Here is a 24,910-nt window from a genome sequence, read left to right on the forward strand (position 1 = left end):
ACTTACTGTGCTGTCTGTCGTGCAGTTTCCTAAACCAGTCGATCAGATGTTGGGGAACTGACCTGACCGCTGACTCTCGGACCGTGGCTTGTTCTCACTGCCTGTCGCCACTTCTCATCAGACAGCCATGGTTGTGGTTGTCTGCAGGCACTAGGAGGTCCCGAAGCCTGCGCTCAGTGGTCTAGGAAGATCGCGGTGTGCATTGTCACATCCATAGGTGGTGGATTCCTGACTCACTGTCTATGTCATTGAACCCTGCCCCGAGCCTGGCCTGTGCTGGGTCCCGGAGCTGCAGAGGCCTGGCATTAACTCTGTCTCGTAGGACGAGGATGCCATGGCGTCAGGTGCACTCACAGGGTTTGAGTGCCATGGTCACTTCCTTGCAGGACCCAGAGGGCAAGGCCAGCACCTCAAGAAATAGGGGATGGTTAAGGAGGCAAGCCGTGCCAGATGAGAAGAGCCGCGTCTGAAGGCTGGTGGCCTCCACGTACCAACAGGGAAGTTGGTCCACGTGCAGGTGTCTGGGATGCCCTGAGATCCCGCGTGGCTGTCCTGTGTGGACACCGACTGGCAGAGCGGAGAGGGGTCTGGAGCATCAGGGTTCAGGTTTCTAAGGCAGGGGAAAAATAAGAAGTGGGTAGAAATTGCATTCCAGAGTCACAGCCTGAAGGGCAAGATAGGAAGCCAGGGCCTGGTGTGGTGGCTCACGCCTGTAATCCCAGCACTTTGGGAGGCTGAGGTGGGCGGATCATCTGAGGTCAGGAGTTCCAGACCAGCCTGGCTAATATGGCGAAACCCCATCTCTACTAAAAATACAAAAATTAGCTGGGCGTGGTGGTGGGCACCTGTAATCTCAACTACTTGGGAGGCTGAGGAGGGAGAATCACTTGAACTGGGAGGTGGAGGTTGCGGTGAGCCGAGACTGAGCCATTGCCCTCCAGCCTGGGCAGCAGGAGCAAAACTCCATCTCAAAAAAAAAAAAAAAAAAGATGGGAGGCCCAGGTGTGGCACACCAGAGGGTGGGGACCCTGAGAGTCACTCTGGACCCCACATCCTATACCCAGGAGCAGGATGCACACAGACACCTCCGCCCTCTAGCCAGACTTCGTCCTCTGTAACCTCCTCCCCAGCAAGTCTGCTCCCCTGGGGCTGGCGTCACTTCAGAGGGAATCAGGAGGCCCCACTACTGGCCTTTCAAGGGTTTCTACAGTGGTCAAAGGCCCAGTTCAGACACTACCCTCCCAGGTTCCTAGAACTTGATTTCCATGGGCAACAACTTTAAAAATGATGCAAAATTACTACATATGTTATAGCAATTTTTTTTGCATTTAGCTACGGCAAAAATACAGTATTTCAGTTATATTGCAGCTTTTATAGCCAACCTAGGAAGCTAACCACAAATTACAACGTTCTTCTGTGTAAGAATATATCATACATGCCTGACAGTAATTCCAGAATAAGCTTTTGGAAGCCAGCTTGCTCAAACCTGGCTTTGCTGTCTTCAATCCCATGCTCTCCTGGGCAAGTTCTTTCAGGCCTTGGACTTCAGTTACCCGTCACTTCCCACGGCTCTGCTCCCAGCCCAGAACTTTCTTTGATGTGCAGGCCTGTAATTACACCTGCCCACCAGATGAACACGCCCCAGGTGGCTCGGGTGGAACCAGTCCTTCCTGGTTCCCAGGGTGGAGCATGGCCCGTGCTGTCATCCCCTGGGTCCCTGGAAGTCTCCCGTCTCTCCTCCCCCGGCACTCCAGTCGCGCCACACTTGGACTCTGCCTCACTTGCAAGCTCCGTGGTTCCAGCGCGAGACCCCGTCTCCAAAAAATATATTGGAGACGGGGTCTCGCGCTGTCGCCCGGGCTGGAGTGCAGTGTCACCATCATAGCTCGCTGCAACTCCTGAGCTCAAGCGATCCTCCCTCCTCAGCTTCCCAAAGTGCCGGGATTACCGGTGCACACCACCACACCCAGCCTGAATTTCTAATGAGAATATTAAAGCAGAATATTCTCAGCTTCTTGGAGTTGGACTGATTTTACCTGTGTGGATTCTGACGAATTCTTTGACAGAAGGACGTGGTGTTTTTACAGATGCCTGCACTGTGCCTGTATCTGAGATCATCGCTGTTGAGGAAACAGACGTTCACGGGAAACATCACAGCAGTGGAAAATGGCAGAAAATGGAAAAGCCTTACGCTTTTACAGGTGATAAACCTAAATGTCTTCTCCCACAATCTTCATTAATTCTATGTAGATGACACGAGAGGGAACTTTTCTGTTACTTGTTGAACAAGCTCAATGCATTGGTTTATCTTTGTGAAATCTTCCTATTTTTCCCCCAAATGCTACCTTTAGTTAATGTTTTAGTTAATGGTCATTTTTTCCCTTATTTTTATGTATTTATTTTTTTTGAGACGGAGTTTCGCTCTTGTTGCCCAAGCTGAAGTGCAGTGGCGCAGTCTTGGCTCAGTGCAACCTCTGCTTCCCGGGTTCAAGCGATTCTCCTGCCTCAGCCTCCTGAGTAGCTGGGATTATAGGCGCCTGCCACCATACCCAGCTAATTTTTTGTATTTTAAATAAAGACGGGGTTTCACCATGTTGGCCAGGCTGGTCTCAAACTCCTGACCTCAGGTGATCTGCCCACCTCAGCCTCCCAAAGTGCTGGATTGCAGGCGTGAGTCATCACACCCAGCCCTTTTCCCTTACGTGACTTAAAAGATTTGAAAGATAGCATGTTTTTTTCTAATATACCTTGAAAATTACTAACTAGTTAGAAGGGAGGAGAACCCCTGGGAAATTTTGGTTAGGAACCTATAGTTAGCTGCATTTGGTGCATATTCACTTGAGGTTTTGTCAGTGATGCTGCAAACTTTGCACTAATGAGCGTGCTTGCTTCTGTGCAGTTCACTGTGTAAAGAGAGCACGACGGCACCGCTGGAAGTGGGCGCAGGTGACTTTCTGGTGCCCAGAGGAGCAGCTGTGTCACTTGTGGCTGCAGACCCTGCGGGAGATGCTGGAGAAGCTGAGTACGTGTGTGTCTGGACTGAGAGACAGGATGGCCGTGGTGGCATGCGCATGCCTGATTGGGTGATCTTCCTGACCTGTCTCCCCCTTTCATGCAGCTGGCCATACCCCAGGTGGACATGATGAGTCAGGCTGACTTAATTTCTCATTAGCAGACCAGCCCAGTGAATGCAAAGGGCATGGGCTCCACAGCCTGGACCCTGGCATGGAGTCCAGCCCCCTGCTCACCAGCCAGGAGGCCTAGGGGCAGGTCACTTACCCTTCTGAGCCTCAATTTCTCTTTCTGGAAGTGGGGATGGTAATAGCCTTTACATTCGAGGTGAATGTGAGAATTAAACTGGGCACGTGGAGGAACACATATCTGTCTGGGATGCGTCCATGTCTTTTTTTTTTTCTTTTCTTTTCTTTTTCGAGATGGAGTCTTGCTCTGTTGCTCAGGCTAGAGTTCAGTGGCGCGATCTCAGCTCACACCAATCTCCACCTCCTGCGTTCAAGTGATTCTTCTGCCTCAGCCTCCCGAGTAGCTGGGACTACAGGCATGCGCCACCACGCCTGGCTAATTTTTGTATTTTTAGTAGAGATGGGGTTTCACCAAGTTGGCCGGGCTGGTCTCAGACTCCTGACCTCGGGTGATCTGCCCACCTTGGCCTCCCGGAGTGCTGGGATTGCAGGCATGAGCCACCACGCCCAGCCAGGAATGTGTCTACATCTGAAATGTAGTAGGAGCCTGGAGCCTGGTGTGTTAGTTATTGCATGCTGAGTAACAAGACTTTGTCACCCTTAAAAAGTGGTAGGATGGATAGAGACATATCTGTACACCAACTTTCTGTCCGTCCTGCTTTCTCCTTCCCTTTCCTCCCATCAAACCTGTTTTCATGAGACTGGGTGATTGGATTCTAGACCTGATCCTATAGGTGCAGACTCCAAGAGAAAGTCCTCTGAACCCTGCCCACTGGAGAATGTGGGTTCATTTTCATCTTTATAATTGTGCATTTGATATAGTCTACTTGTATCTAAAAATTGTATGTGATTCTATTGTTTCGGCCACTCTACAATTTTAACTTCTAACCCTGTTACCTTTTTTAGTGGGTTTTTTTCTTTGTTTTGTTTTTGTTTTTTGAGACGGTCTCACTCCGTCATCCAGGCTGGAGTGCAGTGGTGCAATCTCGGCTCACTGCAAACTCCTCCTGGGTTCAAGCGATTCTCCTGCCTCAGCCTCCTAAGTAGCTGAGATTATAGGCACCCACTACCGCACCTGGCTAATTTTTGTATTTGTTGTAGAGACAGAGTTTCACCGTGTTGGCCAGACTGGTCTCGAACTCCTGACCTCAGGTGATCCGCCTACCTTGGCCTCCCAAAGTGCTGGGATTACAGGCTGTTTTAGTGTTTGATTGTCATATCGCAGACACAAAAGACCTCATTCTGAGTGTGCACTGGGTGAATTTTCACTCCGAGCACACTTGTGTAACCAGCACCCAGATAAAGGAGCAGAATATTGCCAGCCCCAGGGTCCCCCACCGTGACCCTGTGGTCATGACTCCCCAAAGGGGAACCACTGCCTCGACTTCTAAACAACTAGGTTCACTGTTGTACTTAATAGAAATCAGATCATACGGTATGAACCCTTTTGTGCCTGGCTCTTGGCTCAACATGACACTTATGAAGTTTTCCACCGTGGTGGCGAGTGTTAGTAGTTTTGCATAAATTTTCCACGCTGTCCCACGGGGCTGCCGTTTGTTCATTCTCTAGGCCGTATGATATTCCGTGATGTGAATGTTACGGCCATTTATTTACCCATGGTACAGTGGCTGGTCATTTGGACAGCTTCCTGATGTGGGCTGTCATAAACAGTAGCATTGGGAACATTCTAGAGCATGTCTTTTGCACCCGTCTGCATTTCTCCTGGGTGCATACCTGGGAATGGAGTTGCTGGGTTGTAGGTGTTTGTTGCATGTGTTGACTTCAGAAGACGCTGCCAGCCTGCATTCCACCCTCAGGGTGCGGGAGTTCTGGTTGCCCCACATCTTAGCCACACCTTCACGTCTTAGCCGTGGTGGTAAGTGTTAATAGTCTTGCATTGTGGTTGTAGTTTGCACTCCCTAATGGTTAATGAGGCTGAGAAACACATTCATATGTTCATGGGCCATTCGGATATCCCCTTTTGTGAGGTTCTGTTCAAGTCTTTTGTCCATTTTTCTGTTTGGTTGTTATCTTTTTCTTTCTTTTTTTTTTTTTTTTTTTTGAGACAGACTCTTGCTCTGTTGCCCAGGCTGGAGGGCAGTTGCGCAATCCTGGCTCACTGCAATCTCTGCCTCCTGGGTTCAAGCAATCCTCAGCCTCCTGAGTAGCTGGGACTACAGGCGTGCGCCACCATGCCTGGCTAGTTTTTTTGTATTTTTTAGTAGAGATGGGGTTTTGCCATATTGGCCAGGCTGGTCTTGAACTCCTGGCCTCAAGTGATCTACCTGCCTCGGCCTCCCAAAGTGCTGGGATTACAAGCGTGAGCCACCGCGCCCGGCCAATGTAGTACTCTTTATGTATCACTGGATTTGACTTACCGATACTGTGTTTAGGATTTTTGCACGTAGGTTCAGGGGAGGGATGTCTGAATGTGAGCCCCTTTCTGATAACATCCTTGTCTGGTTTTGTTCCCAAGGTCACAGTGGTGTGTCATACAAAGAGTTCATACATGTTTGTTTTTTTCTGTTCTCTGGAAGAGTTCCTGTAATCTTGAGGCTATTGTTTCCTTAAATGTTTGGAAGAATTCAGTTGTGAAACCATCTGGGCTTGGAGTTTTCTTTGTGAGAAGTTTTCATTAATAGCTTTGCTGTCTTTATTAGCTGTCAGGCTATTCAGATTTTCTATTTCTTCTGGTATCTCTGACAAATTTTGCTTTTTGAGAAGTTTAACCATTTCATCCAAATTCGTGAGTTTATTGGCATGAACTTATTAGTAAATTCTTTCATTTTCTTTGTAATATTGGTAGAATCTGGAGTGATGTCTCACTCTGTAGCCCAGGCTGGAGTGCAGTGACATGACCATAGCTCACTGCAGCCTCGACCTCCCAGGCTCAAGTGATTCTCTCACCTCAGCCTCCAGAGTCGCTGGGACTACAAGGGCACACCACCACACCCAGCTAATTTATTTGTTTGTTTGTTTGTTTGTTGATATGGAGTCTTACTCTGTCACCCAGGCTGGAGTGCAATGGCGTGATCTTGGCACACTGCAACCTCCACTTCCTGGGTTCAAGTGATTCTCCTGCCTCCGCCTCCTGAGCAGCTGGGATTACAGGTGCTGGCCACCATTCCCAGCTAATTTTTGTATTGTTAGTAGAGACAGGGTTTCACCACGTTGCCCAGGCTGGTTTCGAACACCTGACCTCAAGTGATCTGCCCACCTCAGCCTCCCAAAGTGCTGGGATTAACAGGCGTGAGCCACTGAGCCTGGCTTGAATTTTTTTATTGTTTGTCGAGACAGAGTCTCACTATATTGCCCTGGCTGCTCTTGAACTCCTATGCTCATATGATCCTCCTGCCTTGGCCTCTCCAAGTGTTGGGATTACAGGTGTCAGCCACTATGCCTGGCCAAAATCCTAAGTTTCAATCAATGACTTCTGAAACACACCTACCTTTGTAACTCAAACCCATCAAGGCTTCTGTCACCCCAGAAGTTTTCACATGATGTTTCCCAGTCAGATAGGGAACCCCCAGGCTGGTGTTGTCTTGTAGTTGTAGTTGTCTTGTAGTTGTAGTTGTGGTTGTTTTGCCTGCTTTCGAACTTCACATGCGTGGGATTGTGTGACGTGTGCTCCTGCGTGGAAGGCTTCAGTCTCTCTGCGTACCGTTTTCACATTGATTCACGTTGGTCCCGCCCCGGTAGTTTGCTTATTTCATGACTGAAGGATGCTCTGTTGACGTGTGGACTGCGTCTCAATCTCTTCTTCAGGTGATGGGTGTTTAGGCTGTTCCCACTGCTTGGCTGTTGTGAAGAATGCTGTGATGAACATTTGTGTCTGGGTTTTTTTTTTTTTTTTTTTTTTTTTTTTTTTTTTTTTTTGAGACGAAGTCTCGCTCTGTTGCGCAGGCTGGAGTGTAGTGGCGCAATCTTGGCTCACTGCCAGCTCCGCCTCCCGGGTTCATGCCATTCTCCTGCCTCAGCCTCCTGAGTAGCTGGGACTACAGGTGCCCGTCACCACGCCCAGCTAATGTTTTTGTATTTTTTTTAGTAGAGACGGGATTTCACCATGTTAGCCAGGATGGTCCCGATCTCCTGACCTCATGATCCGCCCACCTCGGCCTCCCAAAGTGCTGGGATTACAGATGTGAGCCACGGCGCCTGGCCCTGTGTCTGGGTTTTTGTATGGACTTAGGTTTTCAGTTTTCTTGGGCAGATACTGTCTTCTTACTTTTATTGATTTGTTCTTTTAAGTAGCAGAGTTACATGAACCCACCAAAACAGAAATGTGGAAGTTGTTATAAGAAAATGGGGGTGACTCTGGCTAACACGGTGAAACCCCATCTCTACTAAAAATACAAAATATTAGCCGGGCGTGGTGGTGGGTGCCTGTAGTCCCAGCTACTTGGGAGGCTGGGGCAGGAGGATGTCGTGAACCCAGGAGGCGGAGCTTGCAGTGAGCCGAGATCGCGCCACTTCAGTCCGGCTTGGGTGAAGAGCAAGACTCCGTCTCAAAAAAAAAAGAAAAGAAAAGAAAATGGGGGTGACTGAGGAAACCCAGGCATGGGAGTTTGGCAGAGCCCCTGGAGAGATGGAAATGAGATCACTGGCTTCTGTCTTTCCATCTCTGCGAGCATCTCCCCGTGTGGCTTCTTCTTTCCATGCCCGCTGGTCCACTTCTCCTAAGACTGTTCCCTACGTCTGCTTCCTTCTTCCTGCTGTCTGCACACTCGCCCCCTTCACCTGCAGAAGAACGAGGCTGCTGCCCCCAGCATGTGCACCCGACAGCACCCTTCAGAGCACAGAAAGCCCTTCTCAGTCGGAATTCTGAGTTCGTGGGACTTTCACTATGTCCAACATGCGTGTATAGCCTTTGCCCAGTTGGACAACCTGTTGATTTTCTCTTTTCATAGATCAGGAAGCTCTTTGTCATTGTTCTTTAAGATTTAAAAATACTTTCCATCAGATAATACTGAGCAGAATTCTAAAACCCTCATGGTTTGATTTTGTCCAGTAACAGAGCTTTTCATTTTGATTTTGTTATTTTCATTGTTATTTACGTGTTGTTGTCTTGCAGCGTCCAGACCAAAGCATTTACTGGTATTTATCAACCCCTTTGGAGGAAAAGGACAAGGCAAGCGGATATATGAAAGAAAAGTGGCACCACTGTTCACCTTAGCCTCCATCACCACTGATATTATCGGTAAGGTACAAATTCTGTTAACTATGTAGAAGTAAAGTTTGAAAATGATTCAAGCATAGTCACTAGAGAAGTTTCTGCTTTTTCTAGACGGTGTCTCACTCTGTTGCCCAGGCTGGAGTGCAGTGGTGCAATCGTGGCTCACTGTAACCTCAGCCTCCTTGGCTCAGATGATCCTCCTGCCTCAGCTTCCCAAGTAGCTGGCACCACACCATGCACCACCATGCCTGGCTAATTTTTGTATTTTTTGTACAGACGGGGTTTCACCATATTGCTCAGGCTGGTTTCGAACCCCTGGGCTTAAGCAGTCTTACCCACCTCAGCCTCCCAAAGTGCTGGGATTATAGGCATGAGCCACTGTGCCCGGCGTAAGATTTTTATCCTGTAAGATTATTTTAAACAAAACAGAACTTTTTTTTACATACCAGAATGGGAAGAATACAAAATAAATAACTTAATATTTTCCAGCCAAGTCTCAGCATAGAAAGCAATCAAGAAAAACACTAGGAAGATAAAAGGGCAACGATTCTGTACAGAAAATTCTCAAAAGAGGAGACACAAAGGATTAATAAGCCTTAGAAATAATCTCGCATCACAAACTGGGGCCTGTTGTGGGGTGGGGGGACTTTCAATAGAAGTTTACATCAGGTATAGAGACTGCACTCACATCTTCTTACTACACTTTGGTATAGTGTACAATTTTGGAAGTAACTTGTATAATAAGGAAAAATTATAGAACAGATGTAATCTCTTTCAAAGAAATTATTATTTGCTGGTTAGGCCGGGCGCGGTGGCCCACGCCTGTAATCCCAGCACTTTGGGATTACAGGATCAGGAGGTCAGGAGATCGAGACCATCCTGGCTAACACAGTGAAACTCTGTCTCTACTAAAAATACAAAAAATTAGCCGGGTGAGGTGGTGGGCGCCTGTAGTCCCAGCTACTTGGGAGGCTGAGGCAGGAGAACGGCATGAACCCCGGGGGGCGGAGCCTGCAGTGAGCCGAGATCGCGCCACTGCACTCCAGCCTGGGCGACAGCGAGACTCTGTCTCAAAAAAAAAAAAAAAAAGAAATTATTATTTGCCGGCAATTAAATGCCAGGAACGCTGCATGTCATCGCGCAGACTGTGGCCCGAGAGAGGTTCACGTTCACGTTCCCTGAGGTCAGCTTGATCCCGTCCCATAAGAGCGATGTAGAATTGAAGAAGGAATTTTATCTAGGAAATCCGCCTGAAGGTGTTACAGGAACTCATTTTAAAAGAATGGATGATTTGCCTTTTACATGAGGACCCACAGATGTGAATATAAACTGTGTGATGTAATTTTTCCCCACAGTTACTGAACATGCTAATCAGGCCAAGGAGACTCTGTATGAGATTAACATAGACAAATACGACGGGTGAGTAAGCCATCTGTCATCGCCATCAAGCCCATTGTTAATGAAAAAGTTCTACCCACCTCTCTTAGTTTTGAGAGCTCCCTTTCCTAAATCCGCCCCCCGCCTCCACCCACGACCAATTGTAAAAGTAAACATGCTTCTTACAGGAAGGCAAGAAAGAAAAGGCGGAAAAGTGCAGAGCCACACGCTCCTCTCTGGCTGGGCTGGGCGAGAATGGTTGTTCGCTGGTTCTGTTTCCTTTCGGTCTTTCAGAAGACGTGCTTATGAGGCGCTGTATAGACAGAGAAGCAGATCAACCAAGCACATTATCAAGAAACTTTAGATGCTGTCGTTTTTATAGTTTGGGATTCTTCTTTTCCCCAAAATTCCCAGAGATTTCCCAGAAGTACTATTTTTAATGCCCATATCATGGTCCATTATGCGGGCATGCCATATTTATTTAGCCTCTCACTTGTAGATGTTCAGGCTCTTTCCAGTTTTTGCTCTTAGAATAGGATAGCATTGTTGTACATAAATCTCTCTGCATACATCTACATTTTTTAAGGTAAATTCCTAGAAATGAAATTAGTCATAGGAGATTAACATTTTAAAATCTCTGCCGTGTACAGTCATATTGCTTTCGAAAGAGATTCTGTTAACTTACATTCTTTTTTTTTTTTCTTTTTTGAGGCGGAGTTTCACTCTTGTTGCCCAGGCTGGAGTGCAATGGCATGACCTCGGCTCACTGCAGCTTCCGCCTCCCAAGTTCAAATGATTCTCCTGCCTCAACCTCCCGAGTAGCTGTGATTATAGGCGTCCGCCACCACGCCCAGCTAATTTTTGTGTTTTTAGTAGAGACAGGATTTCGCCATGTTGGCCAGGCTGGTCTCAAACTCCTGACCTCAGGTGATCCACGTGACCCGCCTCAGCCTCCCAAAGTGCTGGGATTACAGGCGTGAGCCACCGTGCCTGGCCAGTTTACATTCTTTCTTATAGTATATTTATTTACTGTCTTGGTCAAAATGTTTGCTATTATCAGTATAAAATTTCTCTGCTAATTTGACATGTGAAAGTCTCTAATGTTTTAAGAAATATGTTTATTGGCTAGCTGGCTTCTTGGAATTGATTTTTATGTCTTTGGCCCATTTTCTTTTGTTGGCCATAATTTCAGTCATTTGTTCTTTTATCCAACAAATAATAGGCAATTCATGTTTATATTCATATTTTTGCAAACATTTTTGCTAGTTTTGAAATTGTCTTTTAATTTTGCTTATGGCATTAATTCTTCCCAGTAGAAGTTTTCAAATTCATGTACTCAAGTCTGTCCAGCTCTTTCTATGCTGTTCTTTATGCTTAAAATTTCATTCTTCGTCTTGAGTTTAGCTATTCCCTTGTAGTTAATTGCCTTGTAATTGGTTGGCTTTTTGTTTTCTTCTCTCTGTTCCATCTGGAATCTGTGAGCAATGTGTTATAAATTGCAGCGAATATTTATTGAAATCATTATTCATTCCACAAACATTATTGAGTGTCCACCAGGTCCCAGCACTCTGCTGGTGCTAAGGTTAGAAAGGGAAATAAAAGGAGCCCATGCCCCCAGGTGCTGACAGGGAGACCCCTTTGCTCCCCTCCTAATGCGGGAGTGTTCTGTTCATGGGCTCCAGGAAGCAGGCGGCTCCTTCACGCACGTCTCCCCAACTCCACCCGACAGCAGCTCCTGCACGCACCTCCCCCCACCCACTCCACCCAACAGCAGCTCTTCCATGTACTTCTCCCCACCCACTCCACCCGACGGCAGCTCCTGCACACACATCTCCCCAACTCCACCCGACGGCAGCTCCTGCACGCACATTTCCCCAACTCCACCCGACGGCAGCTCCTGCACGCACGTCTCCCCAACTCCACCCGACGGCAGCTCCTGCACGCACGTCTCCCCAACTCCATCCGACGGCAGCTCTTCCATGTACTTCTCCCCACCAACTCCACCCGAGAGCAGCTTGGCAGGAAGACAGTCATCTTCACTTTTCAGCAGAGATGGGGCTGGTACCTTATTGCACCCACCCTAGCCAAGGGATCAGCCTCACCTCCTGAGGGCACGCCTTCTCCCCAAACCCAGGGACGTGCCCTGCAGGAGGCTGGGAGGCCTGGCCAGTGAGGGCTGCTCTTCCTGCGGCTGAGCTGTCTGTCTGAGTGATCTGTCTGTCTGACGCACAGGTGCTACACTGCACATTCAAGGATGCCTTGTCCTCGAAACCACAGCCCCGCTGGGAAGGCAGACCCGGCGCAAGGTGTAGGCTATGGGGAAGGGCAAAGAGCCTTCCCACGGGAACCGGGCCCGAAGCAGGTGGCCTGCGTGGTGGGTGGTGGGCAGAGACCCCAGCCCTGGAGACTGGCCGCGCCTGCACAGCCAGACCCACTGGGGAATGGGGAGGCACCTTGATGCTGTCATGCTTGAGGGAGGCCCCTCAGGCTGCACCCCCTAGTCGACTCAAACTGCTCCTCTACAGGCGGACCTTCCACCTGCAACCCTTTCTTCCCGGGTGATGAGAGCTCTTGGGCTGCCGTAGGTTATGGAGATGTCCAGGAAACCTGAGCCCTGTCCTCTGCCTTCCCTCTGGGCTGCAGTGACATGTCTGTCTCCATGCCTGCACCTCTCATTCTGCCGCCTCAGTGTTGGTTCCCTGTGGGTCATCCCCGGCATAGGACAGCACACCCTGAAACCAACCCGTCCTTTCTCCCTTCAGCCACTGTCCCCTTTCTCCATCTCCTCTCCTTAGATTGTCTCATGACCCATTTTGTCCAGCATTTATTCCGTCCCCTCTGCTCTCGCCTTGGGTCTTCAAGACCACCCACACGGCTGGTGATTTGCTGCCTGAGCTAGAGTCGTGCTCTCGGCTGAGATTTCTGACGGGACAGAGCAAGCCTGCACAGCCAGCTCAGCAAAGGAGAAACGTCCCCGCGCAGATTGCTGTGCCTCTCCCGCGGTGCGGGTCACCTGGAGTGCACCCTCTCTGCTCCCACAAATGCAGCAGCACAGGTCTACTGTTCCCGCCCTGCAAACTTGAGTCCTGAGACCCAGAGTGTAGTGTTTTTGATGGGGTACAGGCATGCAGGCATTCTCTGCCTAGCAACCCAAATTCCAGACTCACAGAAGGAAAGCCGGTATTTGCCATAAATCTCATTATTTGTGCACATGGTCTAGGCCAACCGGCACAGAGGCACGACCTTATCACTTAGGGACATTTCAGGACCCACACTTACAGGTGCCTGCCAAGGGCCAGGTGCGCAGGCTGCCCCTCCCGAAGCTGGAAGCCTCAGGCCTGCTGCACTTAGAGGGCCGCACCTGCAGGGGCCCTGACCAGCTGTGTTCCTCCCGCAGCATCGTCTGTGTTGGCGGAGACGGCATGTTCAGCGAGGTGCTGCACGGTCTGATTGGGAGGACGCAGAGGAGCGCCGGGGTCGACCAGAACCACCCCCGGGCCGTGCTGGTCCCCAGCAGCCTCCGGATCGGAATCATTCCTGCGGGTACGGAGCCGGCCTGGCATTCTCTATGCTCTTCGTCCCCGTCCTTTGGAATTGTTCTGCACAAGCAGCCACCTTAGACACTTAATGACCCAATTATACTCAGTTTAGTTCATACAGATTTCCTAACATTAGGGCCACTCTTGAGGGGATATCATTGAGAGTATGACCCCAATGAAATAGACGCTCATGGAAAGGAAAGTTGCCCGACTACCCCAAAGGCTGCTTCACACAAGGCAGGAGAACCCCGCCGCCGGGGGTGCAGTCCTGGAGTGGGGAACCCCCGGTGCCTGGGAGCAGGTGGGTAGGTTGGCAGGGGGTGCGTTCTGGAAGAAGTGGCTTCTGGACCTGAAGGAACTGGGAGTTAGGGGTGGGTGTGGGCAGAAGGAGTCGGGCTGGGGAGTTGGGAGGAGACTGAGTGGGGAACGGGGGGGCGGAACCAAGGGCAGGACCTGGCTGAGCCTGGGAGCAGCTGGGCTGTGTCCTGAAGTGCTGGTTTGGCTTGGTCCATTCAACATCCTTCTAGGAAGCACCTTGTTCTTTGAAAAATCACAGTGTTAAGCTAAGCCAAGGTGAGGGCCTGAGCGTGGTGTGTTGCAGGCTTTGTGAATGACCTGGCAGGGGACGAGGTGCCTCTGTCCTCTCCGGCCCTGTGTCTGGCCCTGAGGGTTGCGGCACAGTGCACACTTTCACTCTCATCACAGCTCTGGGACGTGAGCACTGCAGTCATCCCCATTTTATGGATGAAGACAGAAGGCACTGGGGTGAGGTCACAGGTCACCGGATGGGAGCGAGAGTTGCAGGCTTAGAGCCCACTTTGCTGCAAAGCAAGGGAAAGGCCAGCCCTCACGAGGGACAGGCCCTGAGCCACCTTCTCTGTGGGTGCTGCTCTCAACTCTAACCTGCCTCCGACAGGTGACATTGTGGGCCAGTGTTTACTTGAAGGAGTCATCCTTTAAACTTAAACCATTACTCCTTCTTAATTACAGAGCTTGTGAATAATGGTGTGAGGCAAAGTGTTCCCCATGGATGGTGACACTGCAGGTGTTTTCAGTATCAAGACTCATTTTTAGGGGGATTTGTGTTAGCATAATATCTCGTGAATTACTAATAATCGTTAGCAACAAGTTGACCATGGTCATGGTTTTAAGTATATAGGAAAGGATGATCGTCTGGTTACGATCCCTTCCCTTTGGCATTTAGGGAAGGCGTGATGCAGTTATTTATAGAGAGGAACTTTTCATAATATCGCCTGATGAGTTTTGGAAGAATGTCGCTCACCTGAGAAGAGTCCTGTCTGATGAGAACAGCCCTGCTCCTGGCTGGGAGACACTAAGGGGAGAAATGGTTCATTAGAAATAGCTCCATAGAGAAAAAGCTCTCAGCGCCCCTTCCAATAACAAGTCTCTCGGTTAAACCAAAGCACTGTGGAAACATCCCTCTGGGTCTCGGGGGAGCCTCTGCTGGATTTCGTCACGTGCTTCTCAGGCCTCCTGTGTGCTGCCGACCTCTCGGTTCCTGCCAGGCAGTTAGGAGTGGGGAGAGCGGAAGAGCCGGCCGGGAGCGGACAGCTCGGGAGGGCCCCTGGGCTTTGGCTGATGTCTGTCTTCCCTGCAGGCAGGGAGCTTGGCTTTCACTCGTGTGTCCTCAGTGGGGCACCCAGCCCTGGCACCCAAAGGCCCTCTTAGATATCTGTTGAATGAGCACAACTGTGCACGACCGAGCTCTATGTTCACGCGCACTCAGCACACTCACACGCTCCAGGCTCCCAGCCCCAGAAGGTGCAGAGATCACGGCTTGTCTTTTTGTTTGAGACTGGGTCTCACTCTGTCACCTAGTTTGGAGTGCAGTGGCATGATCGTGGCTCACTGCAGCCTAGACTGCCCCAGGCTCAAGTGATCCTCTTGCCTCAGCCTCCCAAGTAGCGGGGACCACAGGCCTGCACCACCACACGCGGCTAATTTTTGTAGAGATGGAGTTTCACCACGTTGCCCAGGCTGGTCTCAAACTCCTGGACTCAAGTGATCCACCAGCCTCTGCCTCCCAAAGTGCTGGGATTACAGGCGTGCACCACCATACCTGGCCGGTCACCTACCACTTGTCTTGCTGGCTGGCACTGGTTCAAGAGGCGTTCCAGTTCTTTGGGTTGGTTGGTTGGTTGGTTTGAATCAGAGTCTCATTCTGTCATCCAGGCTGGAGCGCAGTGGTGCGATCTCGGCTCACTGCAACCTCTGCCTCCTGGGCTTAAGCGATTCTCCTGCCTCAGCCTCCTGAGCAGCTGAGACTACAGGTGTGTACCACCATGCCTGGCTAATTTTGTATTTTTAGTAGAGACAGGGTTTTGCTATGTTGGCCAGGGTGATCTCAAACTCCTGACCTCAAGTGATCTGCCTGCCTTGGCCTCCCAAGATGCTGGGATTACAGGCATGAGCCACTGCACCCAGCCCGTTCCGATTCTTTGAATGACCCAGACAACCAAAGTTGGTGGCCTTGCACTGTGTCTCCCTAAGGCCACAAGTGCCTGAGATCAAGGCTCCATCTCCTGCCGTCTTCACCCCAGGCCCCTCTCTCCCATCCTTCTTTCCGTACTCTCTCTGCATCTTCCACACTCATGAAGGACCCTGGCCCCTGCGCACGTGTGGTTCTCAGAGGCTCCAGATCATATTTCCTTGTGGACATCCCTTGATGTGGAGTCTCTGGGCCCACTTAATTCTCCCATAAAGGCCACCCACGGGCTGGGAGGGGGAGTTTCCCCGAGCCTGGCGCAGCCTGGAGGTTTGTCTGCGGTTTAACTTTTATCCCATCTGATAGACTGAGTATGCTACCTTATTCACTATCTTTATTTACTCTCTTTATTTGTATTTCTTTCATTATGCATGAGGCCACACTGCTTTTCACAGGTCCTCTTGCTGTTTGCATTGTGTGCTTTTGTAAACTTCCTTTCCCTGCTTAGTCCATGTTCTCATGGGGAAGCAAGAGGGCATTGTCACTTTTTTGTTTTTTGTTTTTTGTTTTTTTTTTGAGATGGAGTCTTGCTCTGTCACCCAGGCTGGAGTGCAGTGGCATGATCTCAGCTCACTGCAACCTCCGCCTCCCGGGTTCAAGCAATTCTCCTGCCTCAGCCTCCCCAGTAGCTGGGATTACAGGTGCCCGCCACCGTGCCAGGCTAATATTTGTATTTTTAGTAGAGACAGGGTTTCACCATGTTGGCCAGGCTGGTCTTGAACTCCTGACCTCGTGATCCACCCACCTCAGCTTCCCAAAGTGCTGGGATTACAGGCGTGAGCCACCATGCCCGGCCTGTCACTTTCTAATTGACCATAACATTGTTTATATGTTATTTGCCCTTCATTGGTTTTTGTGTCTTACAACTCTTTTCCAAATTAGGTTTTGGTCTTTTAACTTTGTATGTGGTGTGTTCTGGATTCCGTGAATTCTGTTTTTCTGCATTCTCATCTATGCTGTATGGTTCTTACCTTGCTTGCAAGAAACCTGTCTTTTGTCACCATGTGCCAGTGGCAGCGCTAAGTCCTAAAACTTTCAGCTCTTAAAATCCACAACGACCTCAGGAGCTGAGATCTGCGGCTCAGGAGTGCTCCTGGGGATGCAGGCTGCAGTTCACCATGGTCAGGGTGGAGGTACCACTGTGTGCCCTGCCCCGTGGTCAGGGTGGGGGTACCGCTGTGTGCCCTGCCCTCCTCTAGGCCTTGGCTATGGCTTCTGCCCCAGGAGAGGACCGCAGGCACCCCACCAAATGTGGGCATAAAAGCCTTTCCCAGGCTGGGTGCACATTGTAGCAAATGCCACTAGGGGGAGGGTTTGGGGAGAGGGTCTCTTTGTGGCCCCTTTCCATGGGTGTCCAAGAGGCCTTTCTGAGAGGTGACAGGTGAGGGGCCTAGGCCGGGAGTCAGCTGGTGTAGAGGGCAGCAAGTGGGAGGAGCTGGGGGTGTTCGGGACAAGGAAGCCATTGTGGCTGGGGGTGGGGGTGGGGGTGGAGGAGCAGGGCAGGGCCCGAGGGAGATGCCGAGTTCCACTCTGCCACGCAGCAGGAGGTCTTGGAGGTGGTGGTTCGACAGGGGGTGACGTCTGACTCTGCTCCGATATGGCTCTCTGCGTTTTGTCCTAAGAGCACCTGGGTCCCGGTGAGAACGCTGGTGGCTTGGACGGTAGGGGGCGCTGCATGGGGTCTGAGACTCCGGGGTGTAGCTGGTGGGGGGCTGTGTGGAGTCTCTGCTCCGCAGCATCGCCTTGAGTGGAGGAGTAAGGGTGAGGGAGGCACCCAAGGGGGGCCCTGTAACGGTCGCCATGGCAACCTGGGGACCAGCCTAGGGGCACAAGAGTTGTGAGTGAGACCTGACAGCCACAGAACCTGTGGGAGGCTGCCTGGATGCGCACAGCCGGTGGTGGCAGCAGGTACCTGAACTCACTCATGCTCCAGGGTTCCAGCCACTAGAAGGTGCAGAGGTCACTGCTTGTCTTGCTGGCTGGGGGCAGGAGGGGCAGGTGGGGGTTGGGGTCCTGGGATCTAGAGGGTGTTGAGCTGCCTCCTGTGGATGGCTGCCTCCGGGACAGATGTCACTGGAGCATCTGAAGGGCATGGCTCCGGCTGCTTTGAGACCTGATCTAGCAGGTTTTACCTTCCAAGTCTGTTCCACATACGTATTAATATAGATGCATTAGCAAATCGATAGGAAGAAGAGATCGTCATTCATTCGGTCCTTCATCAGGTGTGAGCCTGTAACTGCATCTGCTGCTTGCAACTTCAGCCAGCATTGCCTGCTAATGACTTAGGCACAGAGAGGCTCAAGGAGATGATGCGTGTGTGCTGGGAGCAACCTCCCTGGAGCCCGGTCCTTCTCGCGTGAACGGGAGCATGTGGTCGGTCGTTACTTGGGTGGCGGCAGTGCTGGCCGGGTGGATGAGGAACTCCCGTATTCAGTTGTGCGGGGAATGTTGAGAGCCAGCACAGCTACTCCCACAGGCATGGGTGGTCATTGTGGATGCAAATCATTCTTTTGAGCTTGGTCCTCAGAGGGAAGGCCATGCGATCAGCCGGGGCAGCTGCAGCTTCCCTTTCATCTGAGCCAGTGAAGTGCAAGATAAAAAGATGCGTAAGCCGCAGCCGGCCCCATTCACGGGGAACATCGGGCTGAAGCAGGGACCTGAGCTGCCTGTCCTGGCTGTCCTGGTATTAAGATCTCAGTTAATGGCTGTGTGTGACCTTCGCCGCATCCAGCCGCTTCAAAAGTTTACGAGGGCCAGGTGTGGTGGCTCACGTCTAATCCCAGCACTTTGGGAGGCCAAGGCGGGCGGATCACAAGGTCAAGAGTTCGAGACCAGCCTGGCCATCATGGTGAAACCCCGTCTCTACTAAGAATACAAAAGTTAGCCGGGGCGTAGTGGCACGTGCCTGTAATCTCAGCTCCTCGGGAGGCTGAGGCAGGAGAATTGCTTGAACCTGGGAGACAGAGGTTGCAGTGAGCCAAGATCACGCCACTGCACTCCAGCCTGGGCGACAGAGCAAGACTCCGCCTCAGAAAAAAAAAAAAAATTAGTTATGCCTATAATCTTAAATGCTCACTTATATATACATATTTTTTTTTTACTTTTTGGCTCTTTTTTTTTTTTTTTTTGAGATGAAGTCTCACTCTGTCGCCCAGGCTGGATAGTGGCGCAATCTCGACTCACTGCAGCCTTCGCCTCCTGGGATCAAGCGATTCTCCTGCTTCAGCCTTCTGAGGAGCTGGTATTACAGGTGCATGCCAGCACACCTGGCTAATTTTTATATTTTTAGTAGAGTCGGCGTTTCACCATGTTGGCCACGCTGGTCTCGAACTCCTGACCTCAAGTCATCCGCCCACCTCGACCTCTCAGAGTGCTGGGATTACAGGCGTGAGCCACCGCCCGGCCCAATCTCGATATTCTTGAGAAATCAACGCTAGTATTTTCCATATTCATTTTGTAGGTAAATTCTATTTATTCCTTAGTGTTGACTCTAGGGCCATGGAAGGAAAGGAATGAGGTACCACTCAGTGAATTGGGAGGCGATTACAATTCAGTCATTCTGATGATATTCAGGGCCTTCTTTTCCCCTTTACAGGGTCAACGGACTGCGTGTGTTACTCCACCGTGGGCGCCAGCGACGCAGAAACCTCGGCGCTGCACATCGTTGTCGGTGAGCCCCTCCTCTGTCCGTGTGCACGGTGGCAGCCAGGCCTCCTGCGCCCCAGGCCTGTCCCATTCTGGTCCCTGTTGGCATGTTCCAGCTGCTGCCGTCCTGTCCTGGAACATGGGTCACGCTGTGTCCCCTGCTCTGCTAACTGCGCTGTGATCCCACTCAGCACACAACCCCGAGGCCGTGTTATCAGGACGGCCTCCCTGGGGGCACGCCCGGTGTGGGCCGAGTTCTTTCCCACAGAATCCACCGCATGTGCGATGCTGTACTCAGCTCACCTGACTCTTGCTCAGTTCCTCCTCCACAGGCTGCTGCCCCGAGGCTCGGAAGCCACCCGCGTCCCCGCCATAGTGCCTGTGGCAGTGGGTGCAGGCAGCTGTGCCTGGGCTGCCAGCTGTGGAACGCGTGCCTTTGTGAGGCCTCGAGGCTTCCGTCCAGGACGCAGAGCCCCGGTGAGGAAGAGCAGAAGGGGCTGCCCATGGCACTCAGCACGGTGGGCTCTGGCAGGACAGATCTTTTGTGCCTTCGCCTGTTCCTCATCCCAGTAGACAGGGTTACCGTGCCTCACCTGAAGTCACAGACATTGTATATTTTAAAATAGCCGCTTAGGATTTTTTTTTTTTTTTTTTTTTTTTGAGACGGAGTTTCCCAGTTGTGGCCCAGGCTGGAGTGTAGTGGTGCTATCTTGGCTCACCACAACTTCCACCTCCCAGGTTCAAGCGATTCTCCTGCGTCAGCCTCTCGAGTAGCTGGGATTACAGGCTCGCACCACCACGTCCAGTTCGTATTGTACTTTTAGTAGGGATGGGGTTTCACCATATTGGTCAGGCTGGTTTCGAACTCCTGACCTCAGGTGATCCACCCGCCTCGGCCTTCCAAAGTGTTGGGATTACAGGCGTGAGCCACAGCACCCGGTCAGGATATTTTTTTCTTTGAGACAGGGTCCCACTCTGTCACCCAGGCTGGAGTGCAGTGGCATGATCTTGACTCACTGCAGCCTCGACCTCTAGAACTCAAGTGATCCTCCCACCTCAGTCTTCTTAGTAGCTGGGATTACAGAAGTGCACCACTACCCCTGGCTAATTTTTGTGTTTTTTGTGGAGACAGGTTCTGCCTGTGTCTCAAACTCCTGGGCTCAAGTGATCCTCTCACCTTGCCCCCCCAAAGTGCTGGGATTATAGGCGTGAGCCACTGTGCCCGGCCTACTTCTGATTTTGCATTTTATTTTATTCTATTTTACTTTATTTTATTTTGAGACAGAGTTTCGCTCTTGTTGCCCAGGCTAAAGTACCGTGGTGTGATCTCAGCTTACTGCAACCTCCGCCTCCTGGGTTCAAGCGATTCTCCTGACTCAGCCTTCCAAGTAGCTGGGATTACAGGCACCTGCCACCACGCCCAGCTCATTTTGTATTTTTAGTAGAGACCGGGTTTCACCATGTTGGCCAGGCTGGTCTCGAACTCCTGACCTCAGGTGATCCACCCACCTCAGCCTCCCAAAGTGCTGGGATTACAGGCGCGAGCCACCGCACCTGGCCTATTTTATTTTTTTGAAACAGAATCTCACTCTGTGGCCCAGGCTGGAGTACGGTGGTGTGATCTCGGCTCACTGCAACCTCCGCCTCCCGGGTTCAAGAAATTCTCCTGCCTCAGCCTCGCCACTAGCTGGGATTTCAGGCACACGCCACCATGCCTGGCTAATTTTTGTATGTTTAGTAGAGACAAGATCTCACCATTTTGGCCAGCCTGGTCTCAAACTCCTGACCTCAGGTGGTCTGCCCGCCTTGGCCTCCCCAGGTGCTGGGATTACAGGTGTGAACCACTGCACTCGGCTTGATTTTGTATTTTAAAATGCCATGTACTTTTTCTTCATTCTCAAACCACCATCCTTTCAGTTAAAGACATTTCACGAGCCTTATGGATGCGCTCTTGTTCAGTCCCCACAGGATAGCTCCCCAAGCCTGTTTTAGAAATTTGAGTGAAGTTCCGTCATTTGAATAAAAAATACGGCATCCAACACCCCAAGAGAGAGAATCCTTGCATTGAATGCGTTCTGTTTGTTTCACACTTTTTAAAAGTAACTCCCACGTTTGCAAAGTGCTATTGAAGGGGATGGAGTGGATGGGGCGGGGCCGGAGGGGGGCTGTCTTCCCTCACGGCCATTCTCTCCCGCAGGGGACTCGCTGGCCATGGATGTGTCCTCGGTCCACCACAACAGCACACTCCTCCGCTACTCCGTGTCCCTGCTGGGCTACGGCTTCTACGGGGACATCATCAAGGAAAGTGAGAAGAAACGGTGGTTGGGTCTTGCCAGATACGACTTTTCAGGTAACTGAAATGCAGACTCGCTCCCCACTGGTCGTGCCCCAACTGCCTTCACAGATGTCACCTGACTGAATCCACTGAGCACCGTCAGAGGTGGGCCTCCACCTGCTCACAGACGGGAAGCTAAGGGCCTCATGAAATGTGCCGTGGCCAGAACGTGGCAGGGTCTGGACTGGAACCTGGATTGCTCTAAACCAGATCCTGCCCCCTGGACCCAAGCGTAAGCCACAGAGTAGACACCATGACGGACGCAGTTCACTCCAGAACCCCAGGTGCTGGAACGCCGAGACGCCAGGCCACCAGCCTCTCACATCTGGTAGGCAGGTGACAGAGGCCACCCCAAACAGTTCAAGTGGAAGTATTAATTGGGAAAAAAAATAGTTTTTTAAATATATTTAAAAAAAATTTTTTGAGACACAGTCTCCCTCTGTCACTCAGGCTGGAGTGCAGTGGCACGATCACAGTTCACTGCAGCCTTGACCTCCCGGGCTCAAGTGATTCTCCCACCTCAGCCTCCTGAGTAGCTGGGACTACAGACACATGCCACCATGAGCAGCTAATTTTTTCTTTTTTTTTTTTTGTAGAGAAAGGGTTTTGCCCTGTTGCCCAGGCTGGTCTCAAACTCTGAGCTCAAGCAATCTGCCCACCTCGGCCTCCCAAAGTGCTGGGATTACAACTGTGAGCAACCACGCCTGGCCTGTAAAACAATAGTTTTATAATCACTCTGAACTTATTAGTCAAAGTGGCAAGAACTTTGTGCAGAAATTCAGCCTGGGATATCTGTGTGGAAGCTCATCCGTAACTTCAGGCACAAGTATCCTTTACTTCATTCAACAAGGTTGCGTGGTTTTGTTGGGGTTACACCGTAGCTAGCCATACAAGTGAGATACACTCAGCACGTATTTGTTGAGCCCCTGCTCTATGCCGGGCCTGGTTTTTGAGGCAGGGACGTGTCCATGAACAAAACAGGCAAGATCCTGCCTTCCCGCGGCTCGGCCGCAGTGGGCACAGAGGAGGAGTGTGGGCGAATGCCACGCCGCACTCCCCAAAGCCCAAAAGCTTTCATTCTCCACATGAAAGAAAGAGCGCCTGCTCTTCTCACCCCAGCAGGTGCTCCTGCCCCACTTCATCACGGAGAAAACAGGCACAAAGAGGTTGCCCGCACCCTACCTCACTCTTCCTTGAGCCCAGTGGTCCTCAGACTGTGGTGGGCACCAGCATCCTCTAGGGGGCTTGGTAGAACCCAGGCTGCGGGGACCCCCCAGAGCATCCAACACGGCAGGTCTGGGTGGACCTTGGAACATGCAGGTCCTCCAGGCTCCCAGGGCTGCTGCTGGGGCCTCGGGCCTGGCGGCGGTGACCTGTTACCCGACCACAGAGCTTAGAATGAACCAGAAATGAAGGCTGGTTCCAGCTCAGACACAAGAGTTGCAGTCTGCACACATCAGGCAGTGGGTGCGATGTCACTAGCTTTTAAATGCTGGAAAAGGAGAACTTTACATAGAATTGGCCAGGGGCAGTGGCTCACGCCTGTAATCCCAGCACTTTGGGAGGTCGAGGCAGGTGGATCACCTGAGGTCAGGAGTTCAAGACCAGCCTGGCCAACAAGGTGAAACCCTGTCTCTACTAAAAATACAAAATAAGCCAAGCATGGTGGCGCATGCCTCTAGTCCCAGCTCCTCAGGGGGCTGAGGCAGGAGAATTGCTTGAACCCGGGAGGCAGAGGCTGCAGTGAGCCGAGATCGTGCCACTGCACTTCAGCCTGGGCGACAGAGTGAGACTCTGTCTCAAAAAAACAGAAAAGTAGAATTTCAGCCTGGGCGACACAGGGAGACCCCATCTCCACAGAAATTAAAAACAAAATTAGCCAGATACCCCTGTTACTCGGGATGCTGAGGCAGGGGGAGCCCTTGAGCACAGAAGGTAGAGGCTGCAGTGAGCAGAGTTCGGGCCACTGCACTGCAGCTGGGGCGACAGAGCCAGACCCCGTCTCAAAAAAAAGAAAAGAAAGAAAGTAGAAAACATGCAGACCATGAGGTGTGCCATTCTCGCTGCCTGGTCAACTTTCCCGCCTCTACAGTTCGCTTTCAGATAAATCTGTATCAAATCGAGTAATTCCTGATACTAAAGTCTTAACCCTCATGAGAGAAAGAAAGAGTGATTTGGCAAACTTTACGAAGCTTAAAAAGATTTAATGAAATTAAAAACTAGCGTGGCTTGAAAATTAAAACCTAAGAAATGGCAAAGTTAGGTATTTATCTAAGGCTTATTAAGAAAGGGAATACCGAGAAAATTAGAGAAGCCGCGAGAATTTTAGGAAGCAGTTTGGGTTGTGCCATTCGCCCGACTGCCCTTTGTTGAGCCCAGTGTGGCTCTGCCTAGCAAGGCCCCTGGGACGCCCCCTCCCTGTCCCTGCCTGCTGGGGTGGGGTGGTGGGCAGCCCCCGGCAGACCTGGCCCTCCCCTGGCCCTCAGCCCATCGCGACAGGCAGTGGCTGCAGCTCTGTCCCTCCCACCAGGATGAGCGCCCCGAGGCAGGAGACGCCTTCCGGGTCTCTGGATCCCCTCCTGGCCACAGGGCCTGAGATGCTCTCAGGAAAGTGGTTTGGGTTCTGTGGCTGTGAGGCAGAAAGCTTCCGGTTGTTCTGGAGCGGCACAGAGGGCAGGGAAGGAGAATGAGCGTGAGGAAATGACACACTGTTTAGACGCATGGAGTTTTAGGTGCCGGTAGGACACCTGGGGGCCCATCTAGGGGCAGACAGAAACCGGGACATCAGAGGTTGGTGAGGCGCCACCCTGGAGGCTGCATCTGGGTGATGAGGCAGCTGCCCCTCAGTCCCCTGCACTTGAGTGAGGAGCCAGCTTGGAAGGTTGCTGACCAGTGGGTGGTCCTCCTCCTAGGGCTGTGGACACGACATCCTCGTGGGACCCCCATGGGAGGAGCAGGGAGAGGCCAGAGCCACCATGCAGGAAGGCGGAGCTGCAGCCACCTGGAAAGGCCCGCCCACTGAGTGCATTCCAGGCGCCTGGCCCATGCCAGGTGCAAGACCCACAGACAGGGCTGTCCTGGGGACAGTCGGGAGCTGAGTTTCAGGCACACAGATGTCCTGGGAGCCAGACTGCT

At 51.4% G+C, this 24,910-nt stretch overlaps 1 protein-coding gene and 1 long non-coding RNA gene across 9 annotated transcripts in view; one reads left to right on the plus strand and one right to left on the minus strand.

The window, feature by feature from the left end:
* CERK (ceramide kinase) overlaps positions 1-24,910 on the plus strand; it is a 53,302-nt gene that overhangs the window by 16,588 nt on the left and 11,804 nt on the right. For all 8 annotated transcript variants that reach the window (XR_010116887.1, XR_010116886.1, XR_010116885.1 and 5 more), the window contains exons 2-8: positions 2,088-2,201; positions 2,900-3,022; positions 8,272-8,397; positions 9,729-9,792; positions 13,148-13,293; positions 19,391-19,465; positions 21,638-21,790. Coding sequence is in view for 5 of the 8 variants with exons in the window: in XM_055252817.2 (XP_055108792.2) it covers positions 2,088-2,201; positions 2,900-3,022; positions 8,272-8,397; positions 9,729-9,792; positions 13,148-13,293; positions 19,391-19,465; positions 21,638-21,790 (801 nt within the window). In the remaining 3 variants the exon portion in view is untranslated. The remainder of the gene's footprint in view (positions 1-2,087; positions 2,202-2,899; positions 3,023-8,271; positions 8,398-9,728; positions 9,793-13,147; positions 13,294-19,390; positions 19,466-21,637; positions 21,791-24,910) is intronic.
* Positions 19,244-19,859, minus strand: LOC129467908 (uncharacterized). Its single transcript, XR_008652509.2, has 2 exons — positions 19,744-19,859; positions 19,244-19,572 (listed from the first exon to the last, which is right to left on the minus strand). It is a non-coding gene; the product is annotated as an uncharacterized lncRNA (long non-coding RNA).

This window comes from Symphalangus syndactylus, chromosome 18 (genome assembly GCF_028878055.3).
Source record: "Symphalangus syndactylus isolate Jambi chromosome 18, NHGRI_mSymSyn1-v2.1_pri, whole genome shotgun sequence".
Taxonomy (NCBI): domain Eukaryota; kingdom Metazoa; phylum Chordata; class Mammalia; order Primates; family Hylobatidae; genus Symphalangus; species Symphalangus syndactylus.